Raw genomic sequence first — 13,078 nt, forward strand, 5'->3', positions numbered from 1 at the left:
CAATATTTCCCCTTGTTAACCTGAGTGTTGACTATGCTGATTTTATTCTCTACTGCTCAAGTTTGTATTCAATTTCGATCCTTTGCACTTGTGGCTTGTCCATAATTAGAGAGACAACACATACAATTCTTGGAAGATTTATTTATTGATTTGATTTGATTTATAATGATTGACCATTTTTTTCCTGGGTTTTTCCTGGAGAAAGCTCACCCATGCATATTTGTTATTCAATCACTGAAGCTTTAAGAGATTCCTTCCATGTGTGGAGCAGCTGCCAGGGTCTGAAAGTTGCCCCTGTGGTCTGTGTAGCTAAGTGGAGGCTCTGTGGTGTTTTGAGTGATGTGTGAATCAGGTGATATGACTGCTGCACATTGATCCTGTCTCTAAACCTTGTACAGATTGCTCCCAAAATGTACATTCCATGTATGCATGTTGTGCATTTTATTAAGATTCCCACTGTGCTGTATCATCTAAAACTACCATTTAGTTTGATCTTTCATAATCAGGTGCCTTCAAAATATGTAGGTCTGCAGTTTCCATTGGTTCTAGCCAGTATGTATACTTGTACATGTCTGGAAGGCATCAGATTGGAAAATGCTGCGTTTGCTCATGAAATGAATGCAAATACACCTAGATATGTTTCAGATAACCAACAGCTGTAAGTATGGAACAGCTGTTACTAATGAAGCTATCATATTTGCTTATCCTGAAGTGCAGTTTATCTGAGTTCTGGTGACAGTGCTTGTGATCTCTTTAGCAGGCAATAGGGTAGATAATGAGGAAGAGGAGGAGGAAGAGGAAGAAGATGAGGAAGGTTCAGAGTCAAGTAGTCCTCCTGTCACTTACCAGATGAAATCACCACCTGAAGGTTGTTGCACCACTGATGGTAAGAAATTAATGTTGTTTGGGTAGCTAATTTATAGATATGCTATAGACACCTAAGACTTATTTTTTTATATAAACAGCAGGGAGTTATTTCTTTAGCATAAAATGGAATCAAATTGTAAAATTCAATCAGAGCTTGATTTTAAAATTAAAAATATGTAAAATTAATCAGGAGCAAGTCCCTTTCACTGCTTCCATAAAATGTGAGTCTGGTTTTAAGGTCTAATTATGCTGCTGGTAAAATTGTGTATGGCAGCATTCTGGGAGGCTCATATGCTTTGCTGTACATCAATTATATTATTTTTAAAAATATACAGCAAAATAGATAATGGAGACTGGTTCTAAGCTGATCTTTTTCCTACATTCCACTTTTTCTATTTTGAGGGAATGTGTTTTTAATTACTATCTCTGTTTTCACATAGCAGAGTATGTGCTTTTTTAAATGGTGGGCTATTCAGTTAAAGAGCCCAGACTGAAATTTACCACTTCAGTAAAAACCTGTCCTTAATGAAAACCTTTTATAGGTTGTGTCCTCATATCTGTATCTTATATTTATACAAACAGTATGTGAAAATATCCGCATATATTAAAAAGTAAAGGGATTCTAAAAGTAGGGTTTGGATCAAATTTAATTTATAATCCCTCCCCTACTCCCACACATTTGTTGTGTTATATAATGCTTGTTATAAAAACGTTTTGTTAAATCATTAATTACAGTCAAGATTCTTTTAATTGTAAATTAAAAATACTGAGGTATAACTGTAAGGAATGAAGAATGTACACTAGCAGAATATATTCCAGATCATGTGTAAATGATGCCACTCATAGAAAACATACATCAAAGATTAAAAATTGAGCCAGTTTCCATGGTAGATTTTAAGATCAATTTTAGCGAATGATTGTGTGCCAGTATTATTTGATATGAAGCTGTTTATATTGATCACATTGTTATTTTTTACCTGAAAATTATTTGGAAATAGCTAATTCTTTGTATTTGTATATGCTGCCACACTGAAGATGCATTTTTCATATAAAGCTTTGTTTTCTGTTTGGAAATACCATGTCGGCTCTTCTGGGGTCAGCACCAGCTTTAAGTATTAAAAGTGATCCTACATCTCACATTCTGTTGTAGTCTGTCCTACAGTTACAGCCTCTGACAAGACCAGGCTGTCTAGGACACTGGGTAACAGGAATGTTTTCCTTGATACTAAGAAAGTTGGCAAGGCACCAGAGTCTACATGTGGTGTATACCCAGGAAGACTTTGTGGTGTTCACGCTATTTGCCCTAAAGTACATATGAGACTTTGCAAAAGAAGGAGCCTATGAAGGTTTTATGTATGCTAAATGTGATCGTGACAGAATCAGGCGATCATCCCTTATTGAGGAACAGAAGATTGTTGTCAGATTTGTATTATCTGCCTAATCAATGAAGACTTAAATGCCATATCTATGTGTTCCAAATAATAGATATTTTAAAATTCTGTGTATTGGAGCCTGTTGTCCCACCTTGCTCTGGTGCTGCTAGTTGCTGCAAAGAATCTATAAAACATGCAAGGGATGATTTTCTCAGGAAGTTAATCACTTTTGGAAATTGCTTTTTAACTGTTTTTTCAACTATTAGGAACCTCTGGATCGACAAGTTTTATAGCAGCGGATGAGTTTCCTTCAATCCATAGCAAAAGAAGTTTTAAATACAAGTTTAAGGACTTTAAAAAAAACTTTTTTTTTTTTTTGGAATAAACAGCAAAAGGGTGATTAGAATGTTTATTTTGGAAAGTTACAAATGGACTTAGGGTCCAGATGGATTTGAAATAAGATTTTGATTATAAGAATCCTTCCCATAGGAAAATGCTGAATTCTTAAAAAAAAAAAAATGATAGGATGGGAATTTGAAGGTTGGACACTAGAGGGAACCAGAAGGAACTAAAGATTACAATTAACGGAGAAGAACACTTAAATTTGACTTCTTAACACACAATGGAGCAAAATACTTTTAACACTGAACGTATTGAAGGATATTTGTGAAAATGGACCCAGAAGTTAATTTTAAGAGTGTCTGCCATTATAGATAGACTGTCTTTAAAAGATGTTATGGAAGAGGAACAAGCTTTACCAGACAAGACTGAGACTGATCTGAAAGTGCATTTAAAAATGACAGGCTACAAGAAGGGTATGGGAAAAGATGCTACACCGGGTGTACAAATGAAGCTGGCTGATGTCTTAATAATTAAAAGGGATATACAAATAACAAACCGAAAGAGACACCTGGATAACTTTCCTATATTGGATCAACAAAAGAGGCTTGTTAAAGCTTTGAAGAATTTTGTGAGAAGGGACAAAAAAAATGAAAAGAAATCAAGTTCTAACACATTATTTGAAGGGATTAAAGATCAAGATTGTTAAAAGGAAGGAATATAAAGTTGGTTTATTTAATGAAGGTTAAAATAGATATGTTGTTATCTCTGATAACCCTTAATGGACTTTTGCTGACCAGGACTGAACAATGGGGCTTTAAGGATTTGTTTATAGATAAGAGATGAGATATGGGAAGAAGAGATCATTTGTTGTATTTTAAGAGAAGGTGATAAGTTACTAAAATTATTTATACTTGTGATGAAGGGGAAGTCATTTCTTTATATATTTCTTTTCTTTTTTTTCACTATATTCTTATTTTTTCTTTTCTCTTTCTCTTTCTCTGTTTTCTTTTTTCTGCACTTTCTATTTTTTCTTTTTCTTTTATTTTTCTTAGTTTGTATTAGTTTTTATCTTTTTGATTGTAATGCTTAATAGGATTATTATACTAAAAAAGGAAATTGAACTCTGCTATATTGGAATGGCAAATCTACACCTAAGATGTAGTGTAGTGGTTTGCAGATATATGCTGCCTATCAACATTTGATTTAGAGTAAGGAAGAGGAGCAAGTAAGTGAACTGGGAGGGAGCGGTTGATTATAATATAAATTCTAAGGCTTCCCCTCCCTTTCTCTTTTTTAAATCTTAATTTTACATCACTTTTTTATTTGTGCAATTTAAAAAAAAGATAAGCAGAACTGTTGATGATTTGAGGGAAAGTTTTCAAGCTGAATTACCCTTTTATCTTCCCATTTTAAAGCAGATTTTATCATAATCAGCTATTAGTCATATTTTCCTTCATAATTTGGCCATTTTTCTGTTTACATTTTTTTGTAAACTTGCCATTCAAATATTTTCCACTCTGCTAGTTTCTTTTGCTCTTTTAAATTAATGCTTCTTTACAATAGATGCTGCCATATCTTCCACTGTAATATCCCCTCCCCATCCCCTTTTACATCAATCTAAGTAGGCGGGTCTTATAGGTAGATGAGTGCAATTTTCATACTCCACAGCTTTTGTTTTATTTTACTCGCAAGCTTGATGAAGAATGTTGTCCTTTTTCTCCCTCTGCAGGTTTCTGTCAGACTGGTAAAGACTTGAGGCTAGCCTCTATTTTAAATGAACCAATCGAAGTGCCTTCAGGATTTCTACTTGTTGGTGCAAAGTCACCAAGCTTACCTGATCACCTTTTGGTGTGCGCTGTGGATAAGCGATTCTTACCCGATGACTACGGGCACAATGCCTTACTAGGTAAGTAGGATTGGTAACTCCCAGGGTCATCATTCAGCTACATTACTAGGATGGGTGAACAACTTCACCTTCTGCAATTTGCTATCTTATCCTTGAAAAAGTACAGTATGAGCCCTTGTGCTGTGAACGCCCTCCTACCCTGTAAGAATGTCTTGACTCCAGTCCAAGGTTAAAATCATTGTCAGGTCATGTCGTCTTACCGACGCCTGAACTACACCTTGAATTACTGAGTTATTTCTACACATTTCCACTGCCCCTCCCTTTTTTTAATTTTCCTTTCTGCTGCTTTGGAATTCTTTTCTTCTAAGATGTGATGTGTGCAAACTACTTATTGTCTGAGGTGTAGTTCTTAGGAACCCAGACGTCATTCTACTTTCTGAATATCACTTCAGGCTTAATTTTCATTACAATATTTATATTGTTCATCAATATGTTTATTAACAACTCCTGTAGGTTACTCTAAATTTGGCCTGACCTAATACTTTTATCTGAAACTAAATCTCTTTAATTTCAGTAAATCTTTCAAGTTTGGAATATAAGTCTCCTGCCAGGTAGCCTTATCCTTAACTATTACTTCATATAAGTAAATAAGCAAATATAGTTATTTATACCCAGATGTGAAATGTACCAAGAGATACTATTTCCAAATCAGACTGTACAGAATTGAAACCAAAAGTCTATTTGTTTATGATTATTTTACGATAGATTGATAAATCTAGTCCTTGTCACACAAATTTAACCTGCAGGTTGCCATTTGTGCATCTGACCTTGGAAATCTGATAGGAGCCAGTATCTGTAGATCTTGAATTTGGACTTGGCCTTGGACAGGGAAAAGGAGGATGATTTAGGGCTAGTCTGTCACTTTCTTTCTCTCTTCTAGCTTGCCTAAGTTACAGACCTGCTGAGTGGCAAGAAAAAAAATGGGATAAATCTATCCTGAAGGAATGCAAAATAAAGATGTGGTGGATAGATAGATGTTAGCCAAATTAGTTTTGTGAGTGGAAGAAGATGTCGATCCAGAGTGAACTCTGAAAGAAACTAGGTGGTGCTCAACAAATCCATTAAAAGAATTTTAAAAGCTACAACTCAGATTTAGTATTTAACTTCAAAGAAAACACAATTACTTCTCAAGTGAATTTGCTGAAGTATATTTTGAAACTTTTATTAGAAGACTCACACATTATTTTCCATACTGTATTCAGCTCATCCTCTTACTGGACAGTAAAAGTGTTTGATGTTTGAGTCGCTGTTAGTAGTATTACAAGGCAACAAAGATCTTCAGAGGCCTGCCAATAAAAATCAAAGGAAAGCCATGTGAACCCATATAAATAAATTTGACATTTCAGTTTATTGCCAGCTCTGTGGGAAGGGACAGAGTAGATAACTTTGTCTAGCAATAATATGTTTTGCTGTAAGATCTTGCTGTCTTTGATGGGTTACAATACAATTGGGCAGCAATAGTAAAGGAATTAAAGGGGCTATAAATTAGCAGTGTGTTGTCATTTTAAAGATACAGGGAGTAGTGTTGAACCACTCAGCCCATTCATTGCTCCTGCTATTAACAGTTTAAAGTTCCTACGGTTGTTAAATCAGAGGAAGTAGTATATGTGTTAATTGCATGCTAAACTACAGGAGAAAAAGATAATATGAAACATTTGGTAATAATAACTAAAGCTACATTTGTATGTACACTTGTGAGCATGTTTTATTGAACTCTGGTGTCCCAGGAACTATACATACCAACATTCTTCTTTACATTATTTACTCAGTGACCATTTATAATTCTCTTCAGTTTCTTTCTAAACTTTTAAATCTGTGACATCTGCAGCAAATCATGACGACAACAAAATGGCAACGTGCACCCCGTGATGTTATTATACCAGTGTTGCCCTGCATCCTGATGTCTAATGCAAACTGTACCATTTGCATGATGATGACGTCACATGTGTTTCATCATTTCTCTGCTAGCTCTGTGGATGGGCGTGATTTAAAGAACTGAAGCAGAAGTTTGTTTATTTACTTACAAGGCCATGGGCCACTCCAATTACCTTCTCTGAGCAACATCCAATCCATAACTGGGGTTAAAAACACTACAAAATCCAATTTAAAAAATAAGTCATATCTTATAATAAATAATAACATAAAACTGGAAGTCATACTCAGAAGAATAAAACCAGTTTCTTCTCAAGATTGGTAGGTATAGCAAATTGGCCTCCACAGCTTGATGGAACAGCCAAAGTTTTACTAATCTCTTGAAAGCCAGGAGTGAGAGGACTGTGCAATTGTTGGGGTAATACTGTTCCATACAGGGGATTGCCAACTGCTTCTGTGGCCCATGAAGATGGCAGTCTCTGAATGAGGAGACACCCAGAGTCCCTCCCCTCTTTACTGAGTGGGCAGTTGTTACTGGGAGACATTGGCTCTGTAGAAACCTAAGCCCTGAACCATGGAGCACTTTAAATGTGTCAGCCGGCATCTTGAACCACACCCAAAAACCAACTGGCAACCGGTGCAACTCTCAGAGTAGAGGTGTTACATGGGTGCCGCGAGGCGCACCCAAAGCTATGCAAGCTGCTGCCTTCTGGAGCATTTGTAGCTTCTGAATGCTCTTCAAGGGCAGCCCCATTTAGTGTGCCTTGCAGTAGTCTGGTCAAGAGGCAACTAAAGAACAAGCAGCAGTCAGCAGCACCTCCAGTTCCCAGCAGGGTTGCAGTTAGCACACAGGATGGAGCTGTGCAAAAGCTCTCTTGGCCACAGCTCCCACCTGCTCCTTGAGCAGGAGCTGTGAGTCTGAGAGGACCTCTGAGTTGAGAACCATCTCTGTTTGGGGGAGTGCAGCCCCTTCCAGCGCTGAAAGTAGAATCTGACTGGTATTGGTAGTTGCTTTGTCTTGCTGAGATTGAGTTTTAGCTTGTTCCTCCCCATCCAGTCCCAGGCAGCCTCCAGGCACCTGGACAGCACTTTCATAGCATCACTTACTGAGCCAGGGGTTGAGATATAAAGTTGGCTGATTTAGACTTCTGGGTGGGGAAAAATGGAAGACTGATGTGACTCCGAACAGCAGACATGCGTCTGAGGCAGAGACCGGTGACTGAATGGAAAGCCCAAGGCAGTAGAGCCTCTCCAGATAAAAAGAAGCCAGGAGATCACCCACATGTGCTCCAAAAGGTGGCTTCTCGTGAGGAGACTTGCAGAACTCTGCAGATGACTTGTGAGTAAGAGCATCGGGGGTTGTGGAAGAAATATCATGCTCACAGCCTCAGCGGAGCCTGTTTAAGAATACTAGGTTTGCCCAAATCTCCACTTTCTAAAGGACATTTGGAATATAACAACTTTAAAAACTACAGAGGTCTTCCGAGCAGCAGAGTAACTATACCACTGCAGTGACTGATCCTTCAACCAGGATTAAAGATTAAAGCTAAAAGCAAAGAAAGAAATATAAGGACTTAAAAATAATTAAAAGCAGAAAGCTTTTAGTAAGAGTTTGAATTAAGAAAGTTTAAAACCAACTAAGGAGACAGTTGAATTTGAAATTACTTAAAGTACTTTTGAAACAAATAAATAATTCATACCTCCCTGGGAAAGAGAACTGTTTAGATTTGCCAAAGAAAACAACTGGCTGGCTTTGTCAAACAAAGAGATAAGAGATAAGGGAAAGTTGCAAAAGATCATCTTGCCATAGGACTACAGAGTGCTGAATGGGACCAAAGAGTTAAGGATACAGAGAAAGGGGGGAAGCCTCTCTCTTATTTTTACTTCTCCTTTCCAGGTTATAAATTAAAGAAAAGAAATAGCTACTACTAGGAAAGCAGCAAAACTTGCAGAAGGGAGGAGAGGATCTTCGACAGAGCAAATGACAGAAAAGGGAGTTACTCCAGAGATACTGCAAAAGATGTTCAAGGACATGGGGGGAAAGTGTGGCTGAATCTCTCAAGAGAGATTTGGCTTCATTGGAAGGGAGGATGGAGGCAAAATATGGGCTCTTAACCCAAGCTTGGTCAGAATCTCTCCTCATCTTATACCAGCAGCATGCTAGGTGTCTTTTGGTTTGCTTCATTCCCTGGAGCTAGGCTTGCAGTTTGGAAAATGTGTGACTCTGTTCAATAACAGAGCTTCATGGTCACTTCTGTATAACAGTTCTTTGTATAGAGCTTGTGTGGGATTGCCCACATAGAAACTTTCAAGCTCTGTCAGTGAAGGTATCTTTTTTTCACAAGCCAGGGATGCATCCATATCCACATCCCTGAACATAGTTTAGCTCTGCATCTGAGTAATCCTAAGGACATGTCTAGGGCAGCTTCACAGCCAGCTTAAAAATGATCTGGCTAAGACCTTTTATAAGTAAGTTATCTTGAATTATGCTGGGATGGAGTCACATTTTCCTATCTCATCTGAATTCTTATTTTCAGTAGTTCAACTTGCATGTTTCCTGAGGGGATCATTCTACTTATTTGCTCTGGCTGAAAACTTCGAAGGAAGGTATTTGTAGTAGGAAACACATAACACTAGCCAAAAAAGGTCTTTGGAGCATTTGTTAATTGACTGCATGTTTGATGGTGGATGTGCCTGGAGGCATCCAGGAGCTTGCAAGGCAACATATCTGTGCATTAAGTAATTTCCTGAGCAGCCTTTTTTGTCTTCTAGTTCCTATTCATGACAAGCCAGTGATGTGCCTGAAGGGCATAAATAAGGTTCATTTATGCTTTTGTTTAAAAAGATTGCTTTGGGTTCCAGCTCGCTGCCTCTGTGACATGCATTGGTCATATCAGTGTGTGTGTGTTTCAAATGACTATTCTGGAGTTGGCTCTCCTGTTCTGTAAACCATGTCCTGCATTTTTTTTTGACTCTGAATCAATGGAATGAAGTAGGAAAAGTATTGTACGTGAACCTGGAAGCTGTCAAATGGCCTTTGTACCTCTTAAACTCAGAACCATTAACAGAAATAAAGTTTTGGAGCTCTGCTTGAAGCACTAAGACATCATCATATGTACTTGTTTTCTTCATGTATCACTTTACAGTTTAATTAATTAGTTAATTTTGTTGCTGTGACTCAGACATTTAAAGCTCTTCAATATAATAAAAACAGTAATAAAAGAAGCAGGGTAAAATAGTAAAGTCAATAGTGTATGAAATTTGCTGTGAAGACCAACTGAAGCATTAAAAAAAGCATTAATAGGAATAATGGTCTTAAACAGCTGCCTGAATAAAGCTGATACAGGCAGTTCTCTCACCTCTGCTGTCAGTGATGATGCCCTAGTAGTAGAATAGTTTTCTGGAGCTTTTCCTGTGGAAGACTTCCTCCACTGTTTTTTTCTTCACTTCTCATCTCTTCTCCTTTTTGGGTGCAAACAGCCAAGCTTTTTCTCCCAATCCAGAAAGCTTCATTTGGACAGTTTATCTCCATTCTTATGAAGGCAAAATTCTCAGGGCAAAATTAAGCACTCTGGGGTACCTTCACATTGTGCATGGAGCTACCATAGGCTCATGCAAATCATGTATCATTTTTAGTCGATTTCTTTGCACTGCTGTTTCCATTAAAAGTCATAGCAGGTAGCCCTACCTAGCTGACCTTGGTTGGTCTTGAAAAAGCTAAGCAGGTTTGGACAGGGTCAAGAAGTACTGGAACTGTAGACTAAACTGGCAAATCTAAAAACACCCTCAAAGGAGACAATAGTAAACTACTCCAATACTGGACATGGCCACACAGTAACCAGTGCTTTTCCATTAAGTGAAAAGTAGTTGAAGATTCTTAAGGAAAAACAGAGATTCTGTCTGTCCTATGAAGGTTTCATATCATGGCAACTTTATATTCTGTTGATCTTTTACCTGTCTCAGTGAAGGTAGAAGTGGGCCATGTTACTTGATCTTGTTAACAACAACAATAACACGTATTTTTACCTCACCTTTCTTCTCAATCCTGGGCCCACAGGGTCCTTAACATCTGTAACATTTCATATGAAATTTCAGTAAAGCAAGAATGACTATTTAATAATAAAAATAATTTAGGATTACAACATAAGATAAAGTAGCAGAAGATTAAAACTTAATTCCCTCCAATCTGTGTGGAAAACCCCCCCAGAAAAAGTAGTTGTGTGAGAGGATGAAAATTCCAGAATTCCTTTCTGGATGTCATTTTGCTTCAGCTAAGGCAGGTAATAGAAAATGTTTCTATGAGATCCTAAGAGATGATCAAAATGCCTACGGAGATTGCTAAGGTACAGTATATGCATTCTCTGACTTTAAAGGTCATAATTTTAAATTTAGTCTGGGAAGAAATTGATAATCAGTACAAGTGCAATATGAATTATTATAGCTAGTGGTAATTTAGAATCATGCAACCATGTTTTGGATCAACTGTCTTCTCAGACTTAAGCTCATATGGAACACATTTAAATGATCTAATTTCAAAGATACATAAGCAGTTGCTAATATACCAGATGTGTCAAAAAAATACATCTGAGATAGCAACCAAAGCTGAAAGAGTCTGTCAAGTTGAAGCCACTACTTGGACACTCGAGAGCAGTGATAGTTGTCACGCAGAAAAAAAATGGTATGGCTTATTTCTGTGCATGTTGCACAATGGTCAGCTTTCAGAGCATGAAGATACCCATTACTATCTATTGGACAAATAGATGCACAGGCTGTAGACAAATCTCTGTGCAAAATACAGATGCACAGAAGTTGACAATCTTACTAGTATGACTCTTCTGTGTCATGTTAAATATCTAAAAATTGGCTAAAGTTACACATTTCTTTGGAACATCCAAAAATTATAGTGCAGGTATGAAATAGAATTCATCCATTCTTGGAATATAATAGTTAAAAAAATAAGGATTCTCTCTAGTCCAGGATCTGTTTTTCCCCGGTGGCTAGCCTAATTTTGTTTAAGAAGAGTCACAAGGTAGGTTACAAGGGCATCAGTTGCTTCCTGCATATTCTTTGCTTATAGCAACTGGTATTCACAGGTATGCTGCCTCTGGTCCTGGAGGTTCCATTTAGCTACTTAGTTGATTACACAATAAATGTATCCATAGAAGGGACCTTTTCTAGGTTGTTGCTTATTACCACATTCTAGCATGATCATTTCAGGTTTATTTTTAATAATATGTTTTTATTATATGCAAGAAGAAAAAAAAGCCCACAAAAGCATATATCTCTGAGGTACTGGACGGAACTGGTCTTGCAAACATATTCATGTCACGTTGCACAATTGAATTGCTAATACTTAAGTCAGTTTACTTGACAGTGGTGTTGGGGGAGTGGGACATTAAGCATATTGACTGATAAATGCAGTCCAAATTTTGAAATAGTTCTCCAGATAACACTTACGCTTGTTCACATATACAGAGAGCTGATTTCTTCATGTTACTTACAATTGTCCACGGTTGAACTATCTGTTTAGATCATAACAACATAGTTTTAATTTCTTCTATTGGTTTCCTATTCATTTCAGAAGAGCATAAGCATCTACCTTTTGTCCAAAAGGAAGGCCCTTATAGTGCATGACAGCATCATAGGAACCCACTATTTTCAGATATTTTCAGTAAAACTTGTCAGGGCAGTGAACTAATGAAAACAGCCTGGGCACAAGTGGAGTACAACTAAAAATGAAAGACTTATTCAGGTCCTTGGCCCTGCCTTGAAAGGTCACAGCACCAAGAAGAATGATAGTGCCTCAGATGTGGTCTGGCAGAATTGGCCAAATAAAATTAACATAGACCAGTGAACAGTCAACCTTTGGTCACTGTTGATATGGGCTGGTTTTGAACTGGTGACCTAGGGGTGAAAGGCCTTTATCAGTTGGACTACAAATATTGATTTCTAGTCATCTCGAGGTCTCAGCCATATGACAGAGATAAATTGGAGTACCTTCTGGTTGGTTTGGCTTCTGTGACCTCTGCTTTATCTACAATGCATATGGAAAATCTTGTCATTTAGTTTGCTTACAAAATGAAGCTACTCTTCCTATCATGTGCTAGGTCCAGATGCTTGTGTATAGCTGGGCATGACATATGATTAACATTTACTTAGTGAATTGCTAAAAAATGTCATGCCAGTACAATTTGGCTGTAGAATAATTTTAGAAAGCCTCTCCTAAATGTGGAAAATGGGCCTGCAATTTTTCCGAAGCATTTTTATTCCATATGCAGGTTTGCAAAACAACAGTCCAAATATGGGAAAAAACATTGTGTCATTGTAGCAATTTTGGAAAGGAACAGCATAATTCCAGTTAGTTTTGCCTTTTAAGGATTCTTTTAGGTGAACATTTTTACAGGTTTATCCATTTGTTCTCATTAATTAAAAAAAAAACCTAGGTTCTTTGTGGCATCACTAGAACACCAGCCAGTCAGCTTTATGCACAGCCTGCCCTCTGCTGCAAACTTGCTTTCAGAATCTCTCAGCCTGTATTGTGTGGTCAGGTGGTAAACAGATACAGTACCTGGAATTAAACATAGAATCTATCATGGAAATAATTTTAAATGGTTCCTGAACTCAAACTCTGTTTGGTAGATGAATATAGACCATTGCTGGCAAGAAAATTATTTCTAATTTTTGGGTGCAATTGGATGTCTTTAAGAAAGGGTGTAGA

The 13,078-nt window shown here is 37.3% G+C and overlaps 1 protein-coding gene across 1 annotated transcript in view; it reads left to right on the top strand.

The window, feature by feature from the left end:
* Positions 1–13,078, top strand: part of GREB1 (growth regulating estrogen receptor binding 1) — a 66,827-nt gene that overhangs the window by 3,387 nt on the left and 50,362 nt on the right. Inside the window, 2 exon segments of the mRNA XM_063314607.1 lie at positions 758–886; positions 4,312–4,488. Coding sequence (XP_063170677.1) covers positions 758–886; positions 4,312–4,488 — 306 coding nt within the window.

Source organism: Candoia aspera, chromosome 1 (genome assembly GCF_035149785.1).
Source record: "Candoia aspera isolate rCanAsp1 chromosome 1, rCanAsp1.hap2, whole genome shotgun sequence".
Taxonomy (NCBI): Eukaryota; Metazoa; Chordata; class Lepidosauria; order Squamata; family Boidae; genus Candoia; species Candoia aspera.